This window comes from Oryctolagus cuniculus, chromosome 7 (genome assembly GCF_964237555.1).
Source record: "Oryctolagus cuniculus chromosome 7, mOryCun1.1, whole genome shotgun sequence".
Taxonomy (NCBI): domain Eukaryota; kingdom Metazoa; phylum Chordata; class Mammalia; order Lagomorpha; family Leporidae; genus Oryctolagus; species Oryctolagus cuniculus.
In genome coordinates, this window is record NC_091438.1 from 59964136 (window position 1) to 59989052 (window position 24917).

Consider the following 24917-nt stretch of genomic DNA (forward strand, 5'->3'; position numbering starts at 1 on the left):
TGGACGATCTCTCTCTCCCCCTCTACCTCTGCCTTTCAAATAAATTTTAAGTGTTTTCAAAAAATTAGTGGAAAATATGTGTATATGCAAGTACATCTATATCTACGTAGCAGTTTTGTTGAACTTACTAAGTGAAAAACTATTGAGTAGTTTCTGGGTGAGTGGGAGCAACTGACTAACTATATGGCAAAGTAGAGTATAATGTCAGTTCAGTCCTGTAACTAATCCTGCATTTTCTGTACCTAAATCTATTCTCTCAATTCAGGATATTTTAAACCCCCACTTAAAACACATTACTTTCTACCATTTAAAATACTCCCCCTTCCATCCTTCCAGGAAAAAACCACTCGATTTATTCTTTTCCTTCAGCACAACCACCTTTCCTCCCATCCCAACATTGGTAAAGCTTTCTGATTTTTCTATCTCAAAAAGACTCCATTTTTAGAGGGTTACAACAGTGGAATTACTGGACTCTGTAGTAGGGTCTCTTACAAGCCTATGAATACAGCTGTTGTCAAATGAGAGGTTTTGTTAACTTCTCAATTTCTCTCTCCTATTTAGGGGCCCTGATATTATTTGGAGCTATTGCGCTGAATTTGGTGCCTTCTAGTATGCTCTTAAGACCCATACATATCAAAAGTAAGAACAATTCTGATATTAAAGACAGTAGTTTGCCCCAAAACGGTCCGGTGGAACTATGTGAGACAGAAACATATGGCGATGAAACACAAGAATCTACCAACAAGGGCAGCCCCAAGCAGAAGGCTGGACAAGCTGGTAAAAGTTTAACAGTCTCACAAAATCAAAGGGAAGAGTTCAACGAGCCTCAGAGGAACAGAATGCTGCTAATAAGTAATGAAGAAACTTATGAGAAAAAGGCTATTTCATGGAGCTGCAAACAGAAACTCTTTGATACTTCTCTCCTTGGGAATCCTTTCTTCTACATATTTACCTGGTCTTTTCTTCTCAGTCAGTTAGCCTATTTCGTCCCTACCTTTCATCTGGTGGCCAGAGCCAAAACACTGGGGATTGACGTAATGGATGCCTCCTACCTCGTGTCTGTAGCTGGTAAGAAAGCCTACTTCAGCCTCCTACTCAAAAAGAAAAATGAGCTGAATTTTACAAACTTTTATTATTAATATAAACTAAAGAAAAACAACAATAAAAAAGAAGCCTGGTTTAAGTTCTTGCTTTTTATTTCTGAGATGTGTGACCTTGGGCCATGTTTTGCTTTTTCTGTACCTTAATTTCCTCATCTGTAATATAGGGATAATGGCATCTACCTTCATAAGGTTGTCTGGACTAAAAAGTAATGCAGGTGGAGTTTAATAAAGTGCCTGGCCCACAGCAAATATTAAATAATTTTCTACTGAAACTTGTAGCTAAGTATTGCTAGTCAATGGGTTGGCTGATATTTAAATAAATGAGAATGTAAACTAAAAATAAAAACCAGTTTTAGTTGAATATTCATAAAAATGGAAACAGGACTCTCTTAACTGACAAAACAGTGAAAAGGGATGACATGAAACTGATTTGCTCAAACTACTTGGAAATTCTCAGCCATTTAACTTTCCTTGTACTAATTTCTTCAGGAAAAAAAAAACTGCATTTATCATGTTCTTACAAAATTGAATGTATGCAGTTTCAAATATTCCAATTGCAAAGATCTTCTGCTTTAATTAAATAAAACTTATACACACAAGAAAGACAAATGACTACACATTTTTTCCCATTAAAATGTCTGCTAATATCAATTTAAATCAGATCAGGGCCATACAATGGCAATAAAAAGCAAAACATAAAGCATCAAGATGTGTCCTAGGAAATAACGATCTCCACATGCTTACAAGGACACTTAGATAAAAATTCATTTTGGTGCAAAAAACATTTTTTAAATCCATTTAGGTTTTTCATGATATGCATTTTCTATGAACTTCTTGAAGATCCCTCACAGGAATGACAATGTCCATTTTTAATTCCCCCTTTTAATGGAGGAATTGATGTTTGAACTACAGGAAGAATATGAAGGCCAACACAACTGGAGTTCATGCTACTCTTGGTGAAGATCTCTATTTTAGTATTTAATTGCTACATTATCTGTATTAGAATAAAGGGTAAGAATACTCTGTTATCATAAAACCGAGTAGGGGAAAAACATGATTCTTAACTTTTTCAAGTTATACCGTAGCTCCAATATTCAAAATAGGATCTCCCATTTCCAGGACTTCCTACATATTTTCAAATAAAGCTTAATGACCTTTGAAGGTCTTAATCCCCCAAACTTCAAATGCAATTATAAAAATAAAAGCACCAACATCTATGTATTTTTTTTTTAAATTAAGACTTTTTATACTCCAACCTTTCACCACATGACTTCTCCAGAACACTAACCTGAGGGTCTCCTAGCTACTCAGCAATCTCATTTCCTCACTTGTAGGACCAAAGGGAATGCAAGGCCTCTTGAGTTTAGGGTCCACTGTAACTAGGATTCTCAGTTCAGCAGTATGAGATTTCAAAACACAATCAGAAAACACTTGTGACAACATGATGGTCTTCTACCAAATCCTGGAGCAGTCTTTTTGGTATTTTATGAAATGTTGTTTGAAACAGGTAAGAAATGGTAGACCCTATCAGCACACAAATTAAACCAGTTTTTTTTTTTTCCCCCACACATTTTGTCCTTGGTATGGGGTCACATTGAGAAAAGATATCTACATTCATTTTGCAACGGGACCTGGAAAATGGAATTTGGATTTTCTAAGACGACTTCTGTATTGTTGCAGGTATCACTGAAACAGTTAGTCAGATAATTTCTGGATGGGTTGCTGATCAAAACTGGATCAAGAAGTATCACTACCACAAGTCTTACCTCATCCTCTGCGGCATCATTAACCTGCTTGCTCCTCTAGCCACAACATTTCCACTACTTATGACCTACACCATCTTCTTTGCCATTTTCACTGGTGGTTACCTGGCACTGATACTTCCTGTACTGGTGAGTAGAAACACTGATTAACACTGGTAAACCATTCAGTAAAAATACCAGTGACAATCTCTCCAGAAGAATCCGTATTTTGTATTAATTTTATAACTTAAAGAAATCACACCAAAAGCCTCAGAAACCCTGTAGCTATCTCCTGTCCAATTATCCATTTTACCTTGGGGGAAGGGATGATGAGAGGACTCTCTCCATGGGACAGGGCAGAGGTGAAAACAGAAGGCTCAGCAGGATTCCATTTTGCTTATCTTCCTCCTCCATAAGGCTTGTATTCACTTCTCTCCTTCAGCGCCAGGAATTCTTCTGGTTCTCCTTAGACACAATCTTGAAGAGTTCCCTGAGAATTTCAAAGGGGTTTCCTGACCAGTGTGGCTTCTCTCCTACTCAGATTGTTGCCTGGACCCTATGGACCTTAATAGGGACATGGGGTTTCCCATCCTCTCTGGTTTTACCCCAAATTGAATCCTATGGGTTCTTAGAACCAGGTCCTTCATGTCCTGGAACAGAACCCTGAACATTTCTGGTCTCATATCAACACTAGGTGCTGGACACCTGTGGGCATAGGCAAAAATCAAGCTTCCTAAAACTGAAATCAACTCCTTGTGATATCTGACTCCCAAACTACCTAAGAGATTTAAAAAGTGCTTTACTAATAAACTGAATATACTGTCTGCATGGCAAAAATTACCGTTCCCTATTCGACCTCCACTTTCTTTCATATTACTGGGGCAAAGGTGACCCAAATCACCTCAAAAGTCCAAGCAAGATAACATAAATAGAATTTGTCCTTTTGTAGGCAAAGATCTCAACGAAATTTCTTCCTTAACATGGATAACACTGAGTTCTAATCCCTACAGGTTGATCTGTCTAAGAATTCTACAGTGCACAGTTTTTTGGGACTTGCCAGTTTCTTTGCTGGGATGGCTGTTCTTTCTGGACCACCTATAGCAGGTAACAATTTAAAGTGTAAAAGCAATGACAGAAAACACTGGTAAGGATTAATGGTAACATGTAATGACAATATCAAGGTAAAGAAACTGATATCCCTGCCCTTCCAGTACCTACTCTCAATAGGACAACACAAAATCCGAGGAGTAATTCAATAAATGCATCCCAAGCAGATGCTTACATTTTCTTAGGGGCCTTGGTGCAGAAATTGGATGTATGTCTACTTGTCTGGAGGAGACAATCCAGAGTTGTCTCAAAGACACAAATGCTAAAAAAAAAAAAAAAAAAAAAACAGAACCACTGGCATCTTTATATCTAAACAGGGGTCACAATTTGAAGGCTGCTGGCCTGGCAGCTTTGCTCTCTGAGGTGCCAAAACCGCTATCTAGGGCTGCCTGGGAAAGAACAGATGGAGGCAGGTGCTTCGTATGCTATCTGTGCTGGTGTGGGAGGATATTTGGGGTCAGAATCTCTCTGTGCAGGGCATATCTGAAGCCACTGGTAAATATATGCAAGTATATGGAGGAGTTCTGATTATTTAAGTTAACTTTAAGGCAAAGTACAGTTTTACATTCACATTTTCCCTGACTGGATATTTTGTGCTTGGACATTTAATCCAATACTATTAAAATCTCGACTAATCACACAAGAATATTTCTAGGGAACAGAATTAAACCTTAGTTTCATATACACAATGAGTTCTAAACATACATGAATATACAGATTGCTACAGCATTTCTAATCATCCACAAAAAGAAACTTAGTTTAAACTCACTTTTTCAGCCCTGAAGTAAGAAAACAGAGAAGGGATCTGATGTTACCCCACTATTCTTTTTTTTAAAGAACTAAGTTTTATAATGATGCTAAGTCTGTAATTTTTAAGATTTGTAAAATATTAAACATAAAAGAAAAAGAATATAAACTTAAGATACAAAAGTTACTTCGAGGGACCGGAACAGTGGTGTGGTAGGTAAAGCCACAGCCTGCAATGCCGGTATCCCATATGGGTGCCAGTTTGTGTCCTGGTTGCTCCATTTCCAATCTAGCTTCCTGCTGATGGCCTGAGAAAGGCAGTAGAAGATGGCTCAAGTGCTTGAACCCCTGCAACCCATGTAGAAGACTGGGATGAAGCTCCTGGCTCCTGGCTTTGGCTTAGCCTGGCCTGACCCTGGCCATTATGGTCATCTGGGGAGTCAACCAGGAGATGGAAGATATCTGCATCTCTCTGTAACTGACTTTCAAATAAGTAAATAAGTCTTTGTTATTTCTAGGAGAAGAAAAACAGCACTCTCTGAAATTCACTTTTGACATATTTATTCTAAAGGAAAAAATTATACAAATATACAACAAACTCCCTTATGAACATTTATGAAGATACTGCTTCCCATACTGTTTGTCTCTGAGACTATACTTCATACCTGGAAAGAGGCTACAATTTTCAAGTCAAGTCCACAATTGTGATGTACTGACTGGTAGAAAGAAATCAATTATCAGAGTTACCTAGCAGAGTGACTCCATTATTAATACTCAGGATAGGGAACATACAATACAGTTCACTGATGCATTTTTTTGTCTTGATCCTTCCTCACTGGCTGTCCCAAAGGTGCCCTGGAGTTTTTCAAGTCTATTAGGCCAAAAGTACCAGGTATAAAATATCTTATTCAAATGATAAAGGAAAGTAACAAACCTACATCAATGTTTAATGTTTTAGATGTTGCTATATACACTTTAAAATGTTTAGAGGGTTCAATATATGAGAAGACAAAGCAAGTTTGGTGAGAACCATTACCTAAAAAGAAAAAGCTAAAGTTGTTCATGTAAGTCTTCAAATCACTTTGTTGGGTAATGATCTTTTTTTACTTTGTTAATGAAAAACAGTAGACTACAACAGAGTACATTAGAAAACAAAATATATAACTTTATTGTGAAACTTTTATTTCATGCAAACATGCATCTATATAGCGTAAAATACACAACATATAAATTATGTCTCATTGTCAATTAGTAAAAAAAAAAAAAAAGTTTAGAAGTTTCTTATTACCCAAAGTCTACACAGATGTTACTGAAATCATATAGAAAGATTTTTAGCCCACAAGTTGCTTGTAGTTTCTTAAACAAGATCATATGGATATTTAATTCAGTTTAATCTCCTTTATATCATGATCTCTCACTGACCACAATGTTATACTGCTAAGCAGCTTGCTGAAGGGAGGGATTGTAGGAAAAGCTTCAGATTTGTCCCTAACTTATCACTCTGGCACCCACTACTAAATAAACAACTGAAATGTTGACTTACAAATTAACACTGTTCTCAACAGGTATGGGCAGTCAGATTACTGTCCTTCACTTTAACTAAATCAAAAGACTTACTGATGATAAAACAAATATTAAATTCTCAAACTCAGATTTTCAGGACTGAATGAGATTCTCATTTTACTTACCTACAGCTGCTATTAGTACCAAATTGTAAAAGCTGAAATTCCTATAAAAGATTACAGGCATTTTGAATTGGGAATATGGTAAACAGTAAAATTTTCACAACAATCCACAGTCAAAACTCTAAGTAAAAATGGTAACATTGATTACATAAGCAATATTTTTCTCCTTCCTGTATGAAAACGAGAAAAAAAAACAGTTAGCGCTATATAACATATTTTTAATAATTCAAGGAAAGAAAACAAGCATAATAAATCCATAGGAATCATGTAAAGTATATTATATGTTTTAAGAAATACACTTTAACTCTACCTCCTCCTTAGGTACAACCCTGCCCACTCCAACCCACTCCATCTCTAATACTCAGTAACAAATTAATTTTAGTTAACAACATGGCTTGCATTAGACTAGGGCAAATTTAGGGATGTTCTAGGTTCCCTAATCCTGGAAGTAAGCAGACTTAAGTCTTGGGCCAAATGTCATTGCTCTTCAAAATCTAGCTACAGTTTTATTAAACTTGCAAAAGCAATATAAATACAAAAACAATACCCTGAGTAGAAAAGCAAGCATACAATCATATCCTCCAACATAAGAGAGAAACAATATTTGTAAAACTCTTAATCTTGCAATCAAGGCATTTGACATGTGAGCTCAAATGCTAGAAGCTCAGTTTCATCAAGGGTCCATATTAGCTGCCTAAAAAGTAAAACAATGCAATCCCCTTCTTCTCCATACAACCCCCATACCCAACTAACAAATGCATACATTATGCTAATATATACTTTCATACATATTTAATTAAACCACCAGAGGTAATTATCTGATTATAACTAAGTATCCATTCGATAATTATCAAGCAAGTTATTATCATAACACTCCACTAGATGCTACATGGGACACAGAGAAGACAAAAGTTGCTCTCCTGAAATCCTCCCATATTTCACTGGGTCCAGGGGGGATTCTCCCTGCCACACTCTGCCAGAACTTGATAATGACAAAACAAAAGAACTTCTAACACGGAGTACAATCTGCATTGTTCTACTTCATTAATTGAAAATTTGGTTAAGCTACATAAACCATCTCTCCATTTTCTTACCTTTACTTGAAAACATTCTGAGCTACGCAATAAAAATGACCTTAAAATATGTTGATGTTTGGGATAGCCATCCGGCACATCAGTTAAGACACCACTTGGAACATTCTCACCCCATTTTGGAGTGCCCAGGTTCAAGTCCAACCCCGCTACCAATTCCAGCTTCCTGCTAATGCATACCATGGGAGGGAACAGGTGACAGCTCAGGTATCTGAGCCCCTGTCACACACGTGTGAGACTTCTATTGGATTCTGGGCTCTTGCCTTTGACCTGGCCCAATCCCATCTGTGGTGGGCATTTGAGGAGTTAATCAATGGATGGGAGATCGATCTCTCTCCCTCTCTCTCTCCTTCTCTCTGCCTTTCAAACAAATAAAAAATAAAGAGAAATAACAAAGGAATGTGCTTATTTTTAAAAAGCTGTGTTAACCTTGATCAAGCAGATATCCCATAAAAGTGATGTTTTTGTCCAACAAGCTTTAGGAAAACCACTTCTAATCCTGAATAGCTAGCTATAAGCTGATTAGACTCTAGAATAAGTTAAAGCCAATAAGTTAAGGCTAGCACCTAAAGAAGTATACCTCTCCCTCTTGTTATCATTTACCAACTTCACATTTCATCAGGAATACCATGGAATGATATGGGTAATTTTGCATCAATTGTGTTTTATAGGAAAAGACAATGGCTCCAACAGAAAACAAAATAACGCAACCTTGTGGTCTGCTAAAAACCATCATGGAAGTTAGGGTGAGTGGGGGACAACTGAGAACTCTGCCAGAGCAAAGTTCTCTGTCCTCTAGAAATCCTGAGGAATATATCATACCCTGAGGAAGCAAAAGAAAAGGATGCAAATCAACTTCTTATCTACGAATAATTTCCCCCACAAACAACAAAGCCACACAAAATTTCATTTGGAGTTGTATTCCTAAGACTGATGAATACCTATAAAAACTTAAAAAATAAATCTCAAATAACTCTACTGTGTTTTACAAGTGAGGAGGAGCCCTTCCCTGGCAAATATAACACTATGCCAGGCCAAGAAATTGTATCCAAATCCTAATAGAAACCACAATCCTTTTAATAAAAAGAGCAGCACAGAGTCAAGACTTAAAGTATTCCCAGTAAATCTTAATACAAATTTCTATCCCAGGACCTTTAGTGAGTTCCTGTCTTAAAAAGGCCCAGAGGCTCAACATTCCAAAATCATGTTTCCTGAGGCTGTTCCTACACAGAGAGAAAGTATTTGCACACACACCACAGTAAAAGGACAAGACAGCTAATAACCAGCTAGTGGCCAGTGGCCGTACAAATGGGAGACATTTGCTATTTCTGTAGAACCAGAAGTCCACCACTATGTTAAAGCCCAACAGCAGGAAGTTCTGATTCATCACTGGCTAGTAACAGAATTCTCAACTACCTACTTGAAATAGCATCAAGGAACTTTGTTTTTAACAACCTTCTGGGAATATTTCACATCTAGCTAGATGACCAAGAGTAAACTTTCATGAAACATGAAAGATTATGTTTTTGATGATTATAAGAAAACTGGTTTGCAAACTGTTCAAAGAAGCTCAGCCCAATCTTCTAAATGGTTTTAACTTATCACAGGAAACATTAGACAGTCCTATGCCAAACAAGGTTAAAGCCACAGACAAAAGGAAATAATTTGCATTAATAATTTAAAATGAAATAATTTCAATTAAATAATTTTGTAGCATAGGAATCAGCTGGGTGCCACTCAGGATGAAGTATGCTGGAGAGAAGTCAGTGAGTGTGTGTGCATTAACAAGCACCTCAGGTGGACTTGTATCAGGTGGCCTGCAGACAGTGAAAAACTAGAGGACTTCAAGCTTTAGTTAAGTCTGCATCAGTTCTAGTTTATTCCTCAGAGTGCTGGCTACATCCCGTCATACTGAGCATGAAGTGAACACTCAGATGTATGCATGTTATCCTGCATTATGGCTGGCATGGTCTCATCTTTCCCTGTCATTCACAATGTTTGTGCTATGATGACAAAGGAATCCAGTGTTTTGAATAGCAACCTGTATGTGTGCTTTCATTTAAAATGTTTAGAAAACAGCAGTTTCTGAATTACCAACAGTAATTTCTTTTAAAAAAAATTTACTTAGAAGCAGTAAACTGCTTAGGGTTGGAAGTGCATTTGTATACAGCTTTTTCACATTGTCACCCCCCAAAAAATCTTATAAAATCAGATCAAATTATAATCTCCTTTTACTTTCAGTGGTAGAGAAAGGCTATTTATTTCAATAAGTGGTGATGTTTCACTACCAGTGAACTTTAATTTATGTAGCAGTCTCTTAAATCTAAGTTTGATTATGACAGCTAATACAAGTTGAGTATCTCATCTAAAATGCTTCAACCATGAGGCTAAATTTTAGACTTTTTTGAATTTTGGAATATTTGCAAATATGAGTATATGAAGAGATAGCCTGGGAATGGGACCCAAGTCTAAATTAAATTATAGTTCAAATGCACCTTATATACTTTTGTTAAAGGTAATTTTACACAATATGTTTGATAATTTTGAATATAAAACAATTTAAAGTTATAGAATTTTCCACTGCAGTGTCATGTCAACACTCAAAAAGTTTCAGGTTTTGGAACATTTGGATTTTAGATATTCTGTACTTTCCTAAGATAATAATAGGAAACAGGGCAGACGTTGTGGCATGGTAGGTTAAGCTATCATTTGGGACACCTATATTGGAGTGCTGGTTCAACTCCCAGCTACTCTGTTTCCAATGCAGTTCCCTGCTAATATACCTGGAAAGGCAGCAGACAATGGTTTAAGCACTTAGGTCCCTACCACCCATGTGGGAGATTCAGGTAGAGTTGCAAGCTCCTGCGTTCATCCTAGCCCAGATGTAGATATTATGGACAGTTCAGGAGTGAGCCAGTAGATGAAAGGATCTCTTTCTTTCTTTCTCTCCCCCAGGTCACTCTGTCTTTTAAATAACAAATCTTTAAAAAACATGATACAGCTCTGTATCCAAAATTTCATCTCATATTTGCTCCTATAAATAGCATCCTAAAACGAAGTGCTTGAGGCCAGCACTGTAGCACAGCAGGGAAAGCTGCTGCCTGTAGCACCAGCATCCCATACAGGCACAGTTCTAGTCCCTGCTAATCCACTTCCGATCCTGCTCCATGCTAATGGCCTGAGAAAGCAGGGGAAGATGGTCCAAGTCCTTGGGAGATCTGGATAAAGCTCCTGGCTTCGGATCCACCAAGCTCCAACCATTGCGGCCATTTGGGGGGTGAACAAATGAATGGAAGACCTCTCTGTCTCTAACTCTGCCTTTCAAATAAATAAATCTTAAAAAAAAAAAAAAACTAAGAACTTAACTGAACATTATTATCCTATTGAATAGTAATTGGATCTTAATTAGTATTTTAAAAATTGTATCTCGATTATCAAGTATGAATGGGAGAAACAGATTTAAAAGTGATTCATCTAATTTTGTATAATACATGGAAATAGTTCTAAAATATGCTAAACGATTCACTGCCCTGATTAAGTATAGTAAACATATTTTACTCTGTAGCGTTTCAGAAATACATTCTGACTTTGAGTACCTATATATGAAATAAATGAAAATCTCATAAGCAGTTTTCCCCTCAATCTGTTTTCACTGTTTTCAGCTGTATCGTCCTAACATTTTAGTTGCACTGTGACCTCTGACCAACAACCTAGTCTGTTCCTAGAGTGTTACCTCTAGCACCCCACCTTCTAAGCCAGTTAACATGTGAATACTGGTAAATTTGCTATGCTGGTGCAATGACGACAAGAATGACAAGAATAAGAAGGGATGCTGCTGTCCCAATGCTTCCTTTCTAGAAATTACTAGAAGAGTTCAGTGACTGCTCCCCTATTTCTGAGATTATAAGCCAATCACAATCAATTTAATACAAAGACGTGTCCTAGTTCATTTCACTCCTCTCACTTATCTCTAATAAACACTTAATTGAGATCCCTGGTTGAACAAGGAGTCAATAAGTAAAAAATTCAATGTAGTTAGCTGAATTAAAAGGCTGTAAGACATTCCATTCATTAATTTATTACATTAGAACAGGAAACACAAAACTATTCTAAAAAACTAAGTCTTGGGGCCGCACTATGGCCTACCAAGCTGCTGCCTGCAATGCCAACATCCTATATGGGTGCCAGTTTGAGTCCTGGCTGCTCCACTTCCAATCCAGTTTCCTGCTAATGTGCCTGGGAAAGCAGTGGACTATAGCCCAAGTGCTTGAGGTCCTGCACCCACATGGGAGACCTGGATGAAGCTTCTGGCTCCTGAATGGCCTGGCCCAACCCCAGCCATCATGGCCATTAGGGGAGCAAACCAGCAGATGGAAGATCTCACTCTCTGTCTCTCCCCCTCTCTCTAACTCTGCCTTTCAAATAAGTAAAATAAATCTGTTCTTCAAAAATTAAGTCTTGGGGCCGATGCTGTGGCGTAGCAGGTAAAGCCGCAGACTGCAAAGCCGCAGTCTGCAGTGCCGGCATCCCATATGGACGCCAGTTCAAGTCCCAACTGCTCCACTTCTGCTCCAGCTCTCTGCCATGGCCTGGGAAAGCAGTACAAGATGGCCCAAATCCTTGGGCCCCTGTACTCGCATGAAGGACTAGGAGGAAGTTCCTGGCTCCTGGCTTTGGATCGGTGCAACTCCGGCCGTTGCAGCCAGTTGGGGAGTGAACCCTCTCTCTCTCTTTCTCTCTCTCTGCCTTTCCTTCTCTCTGTTAACTCTGCCTTTCAAACAAATAAACCTTAAAAAAATTAAGTCTTAGAGCCATAAAAACAGAGGAAAGATATTCATACACACACAAACACACTAAGTATACTATACATATCCCATGAAGCAAAATTATCTTAGAAGAGAAAATCAAGGGGCCGGCGCCATGGCGCAGTAGGTTAATCATCTGCATGCAGCACCGGCATCTCATATGGTCGCTGGTTCTAGTCCTGGCTGTTCTTCCAATCCAGCTCTCTGCTATGGCCTGGGAAAGCAGCAGAAAGATGGCCCAAGTCCTTGAGCCCCTGCACCCATGTGGGAGAACAGGAAGAAGCTCCTGGCTCCTCGATTCAGCACAGCTCCGGCCACTGCGGCCAATTGGGGAGAGTACCAATGGACGGAAGACCTTTCTGTCTGTAACTCTACCTCTCAAATAAATAAATAAAATCTTAAAAAAAAATAAAAATAAAAAAAGAGAGAAAATCAAGACAACATAAGCTTCATGAGGGCATGTACTTTTTTCATCTATTTTGTTTACATGTATATCCCAAACTGTGCAAGATACAACACTAAAATTTTTTGAATAGGTTATCTGACATAACACAACTCTAGAAAAGTGAAGTCAGTCAGTGGGCCTCCAGAGGTCTGTGAAACCTTTTGAGGAAGTCCACAAGGCCAGACACAATTTCATAACAATACTAGGAAGTTATTTGCCTTTTTCAGTGTTTACTTTTGTAACAATGTAAGTGTGTGGTACCCTAGCACAATTATCTTTTGTTACCCTATAATCAGTAAAGAACAAAAAAGTGCTTCAGTTACAAGTTCTAACGTTTGCCATTACCCAAAAGATTAGAGACCCCTTCCACTCCTGCTTTTAAAAGTTGATTTCCAGGCCAGTGTTGTGGTTTACTGGGTAAAGCCAATGCCTGCCATGCTGGCATCCCATATGGGTGCAGGTTTGCATCCCTGGCCACTCCACATCTGATCCAGCTCCCCACTAATGATCTGAGAAAACCAGAAGACGGCTCACATGTTTGGGTGCCTGCTACCCACATGGGAGACCTGGAAGAAGCTCCTGGCTCCTGTTTTCTATTTTCTACCTAGCCCAGCGCTGGTAATTGCAGCCAACAGGGGATGGAAGACAACTTCCTCTCTCTGTTACTGTTTCTAATAAGTAAATAAATCTTAAAAAAAAAAAAAAAAAAAAAAAAAAACACCACTATCATGAGGACTAGTCATAATTTGATCAAGAAATTACCTCGAGGGCCAGTGCTGTGGCATAGCAGATAAAGCCGCCACCATCTGCAGTGCCGGCATTCCATATGGGTACTGGTTCGAGTCCCAGCTGCTCCACTTCCCATCTGGCTCTCTTCTATGGCCTGGGAAGGCAGTGGAAGATGGCCCAAGTTCATGGGCCCCTGCACCCGCGAGGGAGATGGGGAAAAAGCTCCTGGCTCCTGGCTTCAGATGGGCTCAGCTCCGGCTGCTGTGCCACTTGAGGAGTGAACCAGCAGACGGAAGACCTCTCTCTCTTTGCCTTGGTTTCTCTCTCTGTGTAACTATGACTTTCACACAAATAAATTTTAAAAAGAAAAAAATTACTTTATATTCTCTCAGCTCCTGTTACAGTACTTATCATGTGTAAGCTATATGGTTAATACCTACCTCTCCACTAAACTTTAAGCTTTTAAGCTCAGTGAAGGACCCTGTTTGGGCTCAGAATTGTATGAACACCAAGCATATATGGCAGGAACAGCCAGTACTCAAATGTTTGTTGGGCAAAGAAAAAAAAAATACTGATTTCGCTTCTCTCTTTGGAAAATATTTTTTCATGGTTATTAAGAATAGTGGTCTTCCAATGAGATTCACCACAAAGTGAAGTGGTATGTTACCCAAATTTGCCAACTTTCCTTATGAGATTGGAGATGAGTTCTAAGTCCACAGTGTCTTTTTCACAGGTTTAAGTCCCTAACTCAGTGGGCACTGATTTAATTTTACCAATGAAAAATAATACAGGTAAGAAGCTTAACTAATTGTCTAATGGGTCACAATACAGATCAGTAAGCACAGCAGGCTCCTTCCCCCGAGTGCAGTTCATGGTTGAGAAGTGCTGCTGTAAAGATCTGCTTCACTAACAGAAATCCCTTCCTTCCTCCCAGGTTGGTTGTATGATCACACCCAGACGTATACTGGCTCTTTCTATTTCTCTGGCACGTGTTACCTCCTCTCTTCAGTGTCTTTTTTCTTTGTACCACTGGCTGAGAAATGGAAAAACAGTCTGACCAGAAAGAGAGAGGACGGCAATCAAGTAAGAACTGAACACAAGAAAATCTAAACTAGTAAGTCACTAGAAACAAAAGCTTGAAAGAAAAGTTTCCTCAAACTTTTTAAAACTTTAAAATGTTTTTAAGGTTCTTCTTGCTTTAGCATTCTGAGGAATGTCTAATTGGTAGTAAAAAAAAAAAAAAGAATTGCAACATAAATTGTTAGTATTTGATAAAATACGCTAAAATCTTAATCTCTTTGAAGCACTTAGCTTTAAGTATTAAATGAAAAGCAGAGACTATTATAAGAAATTAATCCGAGTCCTCAATTGTGCCAGGGTAATTTGGTCACTGAAATATGTGAGGATGGAAAACTGTTTTTCTTAATTTAAAGGCAGCATTACATAAATCCTTTGGTTGACTAAATTCTAAAATCTCAATGCATATTAAAATCTTGCTTTGTGATGAGAATGGTATATACCCCCCAAAGTTTAACTGTTTATTGATTGGAGGTAATCCTTGTTTTCTTATTACTTTGTTTCTTAAATTTCTGATAAATATGTACTGATATGTATTAAAAAATAAAAGTTGCCTAAGAAAATCTTTATCAAGATCATTCCAATAGCATTCCTGCCCAAGCAGTATTACTTTTTCATTACTTTTTTAAGGTTTATTTATTATTTATTTGAAAGAAAAAGAAGGAGAATCACTGAGAGATCTTCCATCTTCTGGTTCACTCTTCAGATGACCACAATGCCCAGGCCGAAGCCAGAGTCCAGAGCTTCTTTCAGGTCTCCCACATGGGTGGCAAGGGCCAAAACACTCGGGCCATCTTCCACTGCTTTTCTTTTTTTTTTTTTTTTTTTTTTTTTTTTTTTTTGACAGGCAGAGTGGACAGTGAGAGAAAGGTCTTCCTTTTGCCGCTGGTTCACCCTCCAATGGCCGCCGCTGCAGCCGGCGCACCGCGCTGATCCTGGCAGGAACCAGGAGCCAGGTGCTTTTCCTGGTCTCCCATGGGGTGCAGGGCCCAAGCACCTGGGCCATCCTCCACTGCACTCCCTGGCCATAGCAGAGAGCTGGCCTGGAAGAGGGGCAACCGGGACAGAATCCGGCGCCCCAACCGGGACTAGAACCCGGTGTGCCGGCGCCGCAAGGTGGAGGATTAGCCTATTGAGCCACGGCGCCGGCTTTCCACTGCTTTTCCCAGGCCATCTAGCAGGGGCTGGTGCTGTGGCATAGTGGGTAAAGCCACTACCTGCAGTGCCAGCAAACCATACGGGTGCCAGTTCAAATCCCGACTGCTCCACTTCTGCTCCAGCTCTCTGCTATGGGCTGGGAAAGCAGAAGATGGCTCAAGTCCCTGGGTCCCTGCACCCACGTGAGACCTGGAGGCTCCTGGCTTTGGATCGGTCCAACTCTGGCTGATGCAACCAACTGGGGAGTGAACCAGCAGATGGAAGACCTCTCCCTCCTTCTCTCTCTCTCTCAATAAGTCTAAAATAAATAAATAAATATCTTAAAAAAAAAAAAAAAAAAAAAAAAAAAAAAAAAAAAGGAAGTGTAGCAGCCAGGACATGAACCAGTACCCATATGAGATGCCACTGTCACAGGTTGCAGCTTTTATACATTACACTACAACATTCTCCCACACTACTTCTAATTACAAAATATTCACACTATATAAATAGATGTTACATTAGAACTCCTAAGTTCTGGGGCTGGCGCTGTGGCGTAGCGGGTAAAGCCGCTGCCTGAAGTGCTGGCATCCCATATGGGTGCCGGTTCGAATCCCAGCTTTTCGACTTCTGATCCAGCTCTCTGCTATGGCCTGGGAAAGCAGTAGAGGATGTCCCAAGTCCTTGGGCCCCTGCACCCTCGTAGGAGACCCGGAAGAAGCTCCTGGCTCCTGGCTTTGGATCGGCACAGCTCTAGCCATTGTGGCCAACTGGGGAGTGAACCAGTGGATGAAGACCTCTCTCTCTCTCTCTGCCTCCCCTTCTCTCTCTGTAAATCTGACTTTCAAATAAAATAAATAAATCTTTTTTTTTTTAAAAGAACTCTTAAGTTCTATAGGAAAGTTGAAAGTTGTTTTAATGGGAAATACATTTAAAAGAACTTTATTATATGTGGACTAAAACACTGTCACTTAGACTAAGCTCATATGTGAACAGAGTCCTCCATTATTTTGGTGATCTTTAAGAGGTAAAAACAGAGTTCTCTGTAACGTCAACCTCACTTAGAATCTCCTTTAGAATGCTTTTTAAACTATTATCATCATTATTATTCTATCTTTCTATTCCTCCTGCTTTAAAATGTCTACTGATTCCCTATAGAGAAAAATCCTAAACTGAAAGCCTGGATTAAACTCCAAGATGCCATAACCTGTCACTTCCTATGTACACCTCTGCACAAGCTTCACTGTGTGCTACAATCCCAAAGGCTGACCTGTCTCCACCATGCACACTCTCATTTATCTTTCATAATCTGACTCATCCAAAGACTCACTTCCAGGGCCAGCACTGTGGCACAGCACATAGAACTGGGTGCCAGTTCGAGTCCCAGCTGCTCCGCTTCAGATCCAACTCTCTGCTATGGCCTGAGAAAGCAGCAGAAGATGGCCCAAGTCCTTGGGCCCCTGCACCAGCATGGGAGACCCAGAGTAAGCTCCTGGCTCCTGGATTCAGATTGGCCCAGCTCCAGCTGCTGCAGCCATTTGGGGACTGAAGCAGCGGATAAGACTTTCTCTCTATGCCTCTCAAATAAACAAGTAAATCTTAAAAAAAAAAAAAAAAAAAAAAAGGCTGGCTCCTCTAGAAAACCCAACCCAGCAATGTCATTCTCTCATCTGGAATCTCATCCAACTTTCAACAGAGTACTATACTATATGTGCCCACATGTTAATCTTTTCCATTAATGTGCAAGATCAACAAGATGGGTGATGTTTTATTTATCTTTTTTATTCCCCAAGGCTTAGCATGAGTTTTGGAACCAAATTAATCTAGATTCAAATCTGCTATCTTAAAGACAACAGTTTTGTTTTAAGTCAGTTACAGAGAGGGATAGACGGGCATCTTCCATCCACTTTTCACTCCCCAAACGGCCACAACAATTGGGACTGGGCCCAGCCAAAGCCAGGAGCCAGGAGCTTCATCTGGGTCTCCACATCGGTGCAGGGGCCCAAGCATCTGGACCATCCTTTGCTGCCTTCCCAGCACACAAACAGGGAGGAGCTGGGACATGAACCAGCGTCCATTATGCCGCAACACTGGCATCCAGCTAATACTCTTTAACTTTTATTTATTCAAGAGAAATAGAGACAGAGAGCTCACATCCACTGGTTCACTCCCCAAATGCCTACAATGGCCCTAGGCTAAAGACGGAAACCAGAAGCCAGGAATTCAATCCAAGTCACCCGCATGGGTGGTAGGGACCCAAGTACCTGAGCCATCACCTCTGTCTCTCAGGCTGAGCATTAGCAGGAAGCTGAAGTCAGATGCCAGAGAGATCAATGGAACCCAGATAACCCCATATGGCATATTTCCTAACCACTAGGCCAAATGTCTGTCTAAGATCCTACTTAATATGTAGTTTTTAGGGAGCCAACGCTGTAGTGTAGAAGTTTAAGCCACTGCCTACTATGCCAGTATCACATATGGGCACCAGTTTTACTCCTGGCTGCTCCACTTCCAATCCAGCTCCCTGCTAATGTGCCTGGGAAAGCAGTGGAGGATGGCCCAAATCGTTGGGCCCCTGCACCCAAGTGGGAATCTCTGAAGAGGTTCCTAGCTCCTGGCTTCGGCCTGGCCCAGCTCTGGCCATGTGGCCCTTGGAGAGTCAAACAGTGGATAAAAGATATCTCTCTCTGCCTTCCAAATAAATAAACATTTTAAAAAATGCTTTTTACATTATTAAATGTAATGTCTAACAATTTTTACATTTTACATACAAGACCGTATGAAGAAAACAGAAATACCACTCCTTTCCCACTTAAAAATGACAAAATTAATTAGTAACAAATCCTAGCCCTTGATAACTTGTCATCAAATGATCTCATCAAAGTTTCTCAACCTCTGGAACCCCTCTGCCTCTGTAAAATGAGGATACCACCAAGCTACCTCATAGATGTATTATGAGGATTAAATGTAAAATACCCTTCATTCATAGTAGCTGTTACCTTTTTTTTCTGCTGCACCAAAACAGAAGGAGGGCGAGTTGAGACTAGCTTCAAGTTCTGATTCCCAGCTCTAACATCTGATTTTAGCTTCCTGCTAATGCAGACCCTGGGAGGTAGCAGTGATGGCTCCAGTAAATGGGTTCTGCTCCCACCCACATGGTGTACTTGGATTAAGTTCCTGGCTCCCAGCTTGGCCTTAGCCCAGCCCCTGGCCATTGGAGGTATTTGTGGAATGAACCATGAAGCTTGCTCTCTCTCTCTTTGCCTCCCAAATAAATTAAAAACAAAAGAAGCAAACAAACAAAACACAGAAGATAAAAGAAATCAATGACGGGCCAGCATTGTGGCAGAGCAGGTTAAGCTACTTTCAATCCAGCTCCCTGTTAGTATGCCTGGGAAAGCAGTGGGGGATGTCTCAAGTGTTGATCTCTACACCCATGTGGAAGACATAGAGGAAGCTCCTGGCTCCTGGCTTTGGCCTGGCAGTTGCAGCCCTTTGTGGGAAGTGAACCAGCAAATGAAGATATTTCTGTGTCTCCCTCTCCTCTCTGTAACTTTGCCTTTCAAATAAATAAATAAATAAATCTTTTAAAAAAATCAATGACTTACTGGGATCTGCTCTCGTTAATTCCCGCTTCCCTTTTGAGCAGTTGTCATTTTCAAAAAAAAAAAAAATTCAAAATTAAATTACCTAGGCAACTAGCTCTTTTCCTACTATCTAAGCAACCATATATTAAATAGGACCAACTAAAGAACCCTAAATTCAATTGTTCTAGACAGGCTTCATGAATCTTAAGTAACAGAATTTCTTCATCCTATTCAGTGGTAACAGCTCCTTCCAAATCTAGATGGTATGAATTAAGAAAGCCTGAATCCTACATTGTAAGAAGCTAAAAACTTCTATAACTAATGTGCTCAACATATTAAAAATTATGATGTTCCTGTTCACCTAATGTAATATTGTCATTTTCATAGACAGTATTGTTAAGATGTCATTTAACATTTCTAGGAGTCTACAATTTAGGATTATCATCCCAGACACACACGGGGTTGCAAGAAAAGCACAACTGTCACTGCTTGTCCCTTTTTAACCTTCAACAGTGCCTATGTAACAAAGAGAAAACAGATATTAGACTTAACTTATATGCACAATTAGGGTACTGAGGTGATTAACAAACTGACACACAAAGTAGTGGAATCACAATTCAAACAAACATAATCTGATACAAAATCCTTTACTTTCCCCTCAGTACTACCTTGGCTTTTTTTTATAAATCATTTTCCGTGTGTGTGTGTGTGTGTGTATGTGTGTATCTGTGTAAAACATTATCTGGCTGGTGCCTCAACTCACTAGACTAATCCTCCACCTACAGTGCCGGCACCCTGGGTTCTAGTCCCGGTCCAGGCACTGGATTCTGTCCCGGTTGCTCCTTTTCCAGTCCAGCTCTCTGCTGTGGCCCAGGAGTGCAGTGGAGGATGGCTCAGGTGCTTGGGGCCTGCACCCGCATGAGAGACCATAAGGAAGCACCTGGCTCCTGCCTTCGGATTGGCGCAGCACATCGGCTGCAATTCACCAGCCATAGCGGCCACTTGCAGGGTGAACCAACGGAAAAAGGAAGACCTTTCTCTCTGTCTCTGTCTAACTCTGCATGTCAAAAAAAAAAAAAAATTATCTAACAGAGATATAATTTAAACATAAAAGTTCAGTATGTTTTCTTCTTAGCTACATACTGAGTTGCATTAACAGTTAAGATATCAGGGCCGGCGCCGCGGCTCACTAGGCTAATCCTCCACCTAGCGGCGCCGGCACACCGGGTTCTAGTCCCGGTCGGGGCGCCGGATTCTGTCCCGGTTGCCCCTCTTCCAAGCCAGCCCTCTGCTGTGGCCAGGGAGTGCAGTGGAGGATGGCCCAGGTGCTTGGGCCCTGCACCCCATGGGAGACCAGGAAAAGCACCTGGCTCCTGGCTCCTGCCATCGGATCAGCGTGGTGCGCCGGCCGCGGCGGCCATTGGAGGGTGAACCAACGGCAAAAGGAAGACCTTTCTCTCTGTCTCTCTCTCTCACTGTCCACTCTGCCTGTCAAAAAAAAAAAAAAAAAAAAAAAAAAAAACAGTTAAGATATCAATTCTTGCTGTTTTTACTCTAAGAAAATGCCACATCATTATAAAAGAGGGAATTTTCTATATATATTGATTATAAAATACTACCTCTAATACTAAGTCACTAATTAGTACTTTCCTGGCTATAACCTTTATTATCATGTCAACTATGTAAGGTAGGTTGGGTAAGTATTATTATTCTTACTTCACACATAATGAACAAAAACAAATCAAGACCATATGATCTGCCTAAGGTTATACACAGCCCAGTCCTAAATAAAGCCAACCCTAAAACCAAATTATTGGTGCTGATTAAATCATGGTCCTAGCCGGCTCCGCGGCTCACTAGGCTAATCCTCTGCCTAGCGGCACCGGCACACCGGGTTTTAGTCCCGGTTGGGGCACCGGATTCTGTCCCGGTTGCCCCTCTTCCAGGCCAGCTCTCTGCTGTGGCCAGGGAGTGCAGTGGAGGATGGCCCAGGTGCTTGGGCCCTGCACCCCATGGGAGACCAGGAAAAGCACCTGGCTCCTGGCTCCTGCCATCAGATCAGCGCGGTGCGCCAGCCGCGGCGGCCATTGGAGGGTGAACCAACGGCAAAGGAAGACCTTTCTCTCTGTCTCTCTCTCTCACTGTCCACTCTGCCTGTCAAAAAAAAAAAAAAAAAAAAAAAAAAAATCATGGTCCTGACTTTTCTTCTGATTTTCTAGGAGTTTAAATTTACAATACCAGCAAGCACACTTAAATGAACTGTCAATTTTTATATTTTTCATATATTCTAGGCATATTGATATATAAATTATGTATGTTTTGCAAAAAATTAGCTCCCTAATAAATAAACTTGCATAAACATAAAATCAGCTTCATCCATAAGGGGGAAAAATCCATTATTATTGATAGCATCTCTGTCTTTGAGACATAATGCAAAAACCTGGATGGTGATTTCTCTATGAGGTCTACATGGTTGAAACATGAGACAACTATGTAGACATCAAGCCACTCAATATAAAACCAAAGCCCAACACTTTACAAGTCTTGAGTGGCTTGATGTCTACACAGGTGTCTCATATGGTTACTCATTTGCCGCAAGTATCTACCAACTGTCTCATATTTTATCATCTATAACTTAACATATGTGTATAAATGAAGAAGGACTAAAGTACATGGAATCAAGTTTTAAAATCAACTTAAAATTCTTCATGTTTTATTTCTGTAAGCCATAAATTGGCATTCCCTTGGATCACTGAGACAAGGAATTTTAAAAAAGAACCTAGTCCCTAGTACATTACAACAGAAGCTAGTATATTATAAAAACTTCAATCCACAATGAACAATAACATCTTGGGGAAGCTTTTCTAAGGATGCAGGGAATGAACTAATATTAGGGTAATTAACTGTCTGGGCTTGGTCAAAAATGAGGGAGCTGTTGAAAACTGAAGGAATGTTAAAGTCAGGACAAGTTGGCCACTCTTATTAAGGAGCAGAGAATATGGCTGGATACCTGATAGCACATAGCTACACAGTGAAGTTTTTTCTAGCCACCTTCCAAAAGAAAAAAGCCCACAAATTTATTTTTACTCTGTGCAAGTCCTGGTGAGCAAAATAAAAGCTAATAAGAGAAACATACAACATTTTAAATGAGAATCCACTTTCCATCATAAAGTAACCAAGGGGGGCCCAGTGCTGTGGCATAGCGGGTAAAGCCACTGCCTGCTTGGGTACTGCTTCAAGTCCCGGTTGCTCCACTTCTGATCCAACTATCTGCTATGGCCTGGGAAAGCAGAAGATGGGCCTCTGCACCCACTTGGGAGACACAGAAGAAACTCCTGGCTCCTGGCTTTGGACTGGCATAGTTTGAGCCTTTGCGGTCATCTGGGGAGTAAACCAGCGGAAGAAAGACCTCTCCCTCTGCCTCTCTCTAACTCTGCCTTTCAAATAAATAAATAAATCTTTAAAAAAATAAAGTAACCAAGAACTTGTGAAGTAAAATTTTCTAACATGATTTTACTTTACACACTGACAAACTTTCAGCTTTTACTTCTTAGGCTATTTTTGTAAAATATGATTTGAGTAGAAATAAAGCCAACATGCCCCCTCTTTGCTTTGTGTCAGTTAATATTAATGTTCTTTTAGCTGGGAAAAGAGAAGTCTATCCTTTAAGAGTACTATGCTGGGCCGACATTGTGACACAGGAGGTTAAGCTGCCGCCTGTGATGTTGGCATCCCGTATGAGTGCCAGTTCAAGTCCTAAATGCTGTATTTCTGATCCAGCTCCCTGCTAATGTAACCTGGGGAAACAGCAGCAGATGACCCAAGTGCTTGGACCCCCTACTACCTATGTGGGAGACCTGGATGGGAGTTCCAGGCTCCTGGCTTCTCCCAGGTCCAGCCTTGGCCATCGCAGTCATTTAGGGAATTAAATCAGCAGATGGAAGATATCTCTCCCTTTCTCAATCTATAACTCTTTCAGATAAATGAATAAATAATTCTTAGAAAGAGAGACAGAGAGAGAGAACTATGCCAGGACCAAGGAAATAAGATAGGAAAGTGAAGAGAAAGAGCTAATAACTGTCTCTTCCATCCACTGGCTCACTCCCCAAATGGCTGCAATGACCAGGGCTGGGCCAGGCTGAAGCCAGGTCCCAGGACCTTTCACCTAGGCCTTCCATGTGGGTATAGGGTCCCAATTACTTGGGCTATCATCTGCAGCTTCCTAGGGCTGGATCAGAAGTGGAGCATCTGAGACTTGAACCAGTGACCAAATGGGATGCCAGCGTTGCAAGCAGTGGCTTAACCTGCTATACCACAGCACTGGCCCCATAATATTTTCCTTAAAATATCTCAAAGCTAGTCACAGTTTAACATAAGTTATTTACATAAACCAACCTGTAAATCAAGAGTTTATCATCCTTAATGAAACAAGTTTAAGCCTAAATGCTCCAGCCGTGCTGCACAGCCCTCTGAAGCCATAGCAATCAGGTGACTCACCAATTGTTGGTATCTTAGGTTCTACGAATAATGGGTTTCTGCCTGGGTGATAACAAATCTATGTGCCCCAACAGATGAACTCATCTCGCTTGGCTAAGGGAGGAGAAAGGCTTAAAAAACTGGTCAGTAGTACAGTAGTTGCTTTATAATGGAAATAAGAATCAGACTTCGCTATAAAGAGACTTATAATTCATGCAGACTTTGTAAATGTCCTCTGTACATATTTTATATTCCAATTTTCACTCACTAGAAAAGTACAATAGAATAAGATCTATGAGGATAAGTCAATTTTATGACCTCCAAATTAAAAGTAACTCAAAGTGAGAATTATCATATTGAGATTATTGCTTCAAGAAATATGAAGTCAGAGACACAAGAAAAATAAATCCATATTTAAACCCTACTATATTTAATGACTTGATGTCAGTTTCCACTCAAGTGGAAATTGGTAGTTCATATTTGAGTTCTAGTTCACTGATGTATATCCTTATGTGAAAACTGACACCATGCCAGTTAAGATACGGGTTTATAAATATGGAATTTAAAGAAACTTACCCTTTCCCTTTGTGCAGCTCTGACTTCCAACCCAGTTTCTATAGAAACAGGAGGACAAGTGCCAGTGCCAGAAGTCTGCCAATTAGAACTCATCTTTTAGTTGCTGAATAATAAAGCCAGATCCCAAAGTCGACTATAGGTTTTTGATTGTCAGTAGTTCCTAAAAAGAAACCCAAGGGGAAAAAATACGTTTAACCAATTACTGTATTTAGATATGTTCTCTTTAAAATTGGCTATTAAAGTAGAGGAGGGAGATTCAATACACACATATTAAAAAAATTATACTGCTTTAGATATCACTAAACTTAGGGAGTAGCAAATATAAAAGGTGTCTTTGAATGTTTAAAATACCTGTAAGTTGCTACATTAAAGGAAAATACACTCATGTATCACAGAAATAAAGCAATTCCAATCACCAAATCTTAAACTTCAGATGAACTCATTCATTTTGTTTAATGAGTTTTCAGTAAGATTACAACACTGCAGTGTTGTATCACAAATGAAAAATTTGTCAGGAGAAATAAATGATGATATAAGTTTGTACTAAAAAAACCTCTCATCTATAAATAATAAATAAACAAACCCTCAAGTTTTCCAGATACTGATGACA

At 39.9% G+C, this 24917-nt stretch overlaps 2 protein-coding genes across 4 annotated transcripts in view; one reads left to right on the top strand and one right to left on the bottom strand.

Moving 5' to 3' along the window:
- The window catches only part of SLC16A4 (solute carrier family 16 member 4), a 24426-nt gene extending 8396 nt beyond the window's left edge, over nt 1-16030 (top strand). The window contains exons 6-9 of the mRNA XM_008264713.4: nt 562-1068; nt 2784-2995; nt 3856-3949; nt 14389-16030. Coding sequence (XP_008262935.1) covers nt 562-1068; nt 2784-2995; nt 3856-3949; nt 14389-14564 — 989 coding nt within the window. The 3' untranslated portion in view covers nt 14565-16030. The remainder of the gene's footprint in view (nt 1-561; nt 1069-2783; nt 2996-3855; nt 3950-14388) is intronic.
- The window catches only part of RBM15 (RNA binding motif protein 15), a 60241-nt gene that overhangs the window by 19396 nt on the left and 15928 nt on the right, over nt 1-24917 (bottom strand). For all 3 annotated transcript variants that reach the window (XM_070077913.1, XM_070077911.1, XM_002715788.5), the window contains exon 3: nt 1-24467. This exon is cut by the window's left edge. The gene's annotated coding sequence lies outside the window, so the exon portion shown is untranslated. The remainder of the gene's footprint in view (nt 24468-24917) is intronic.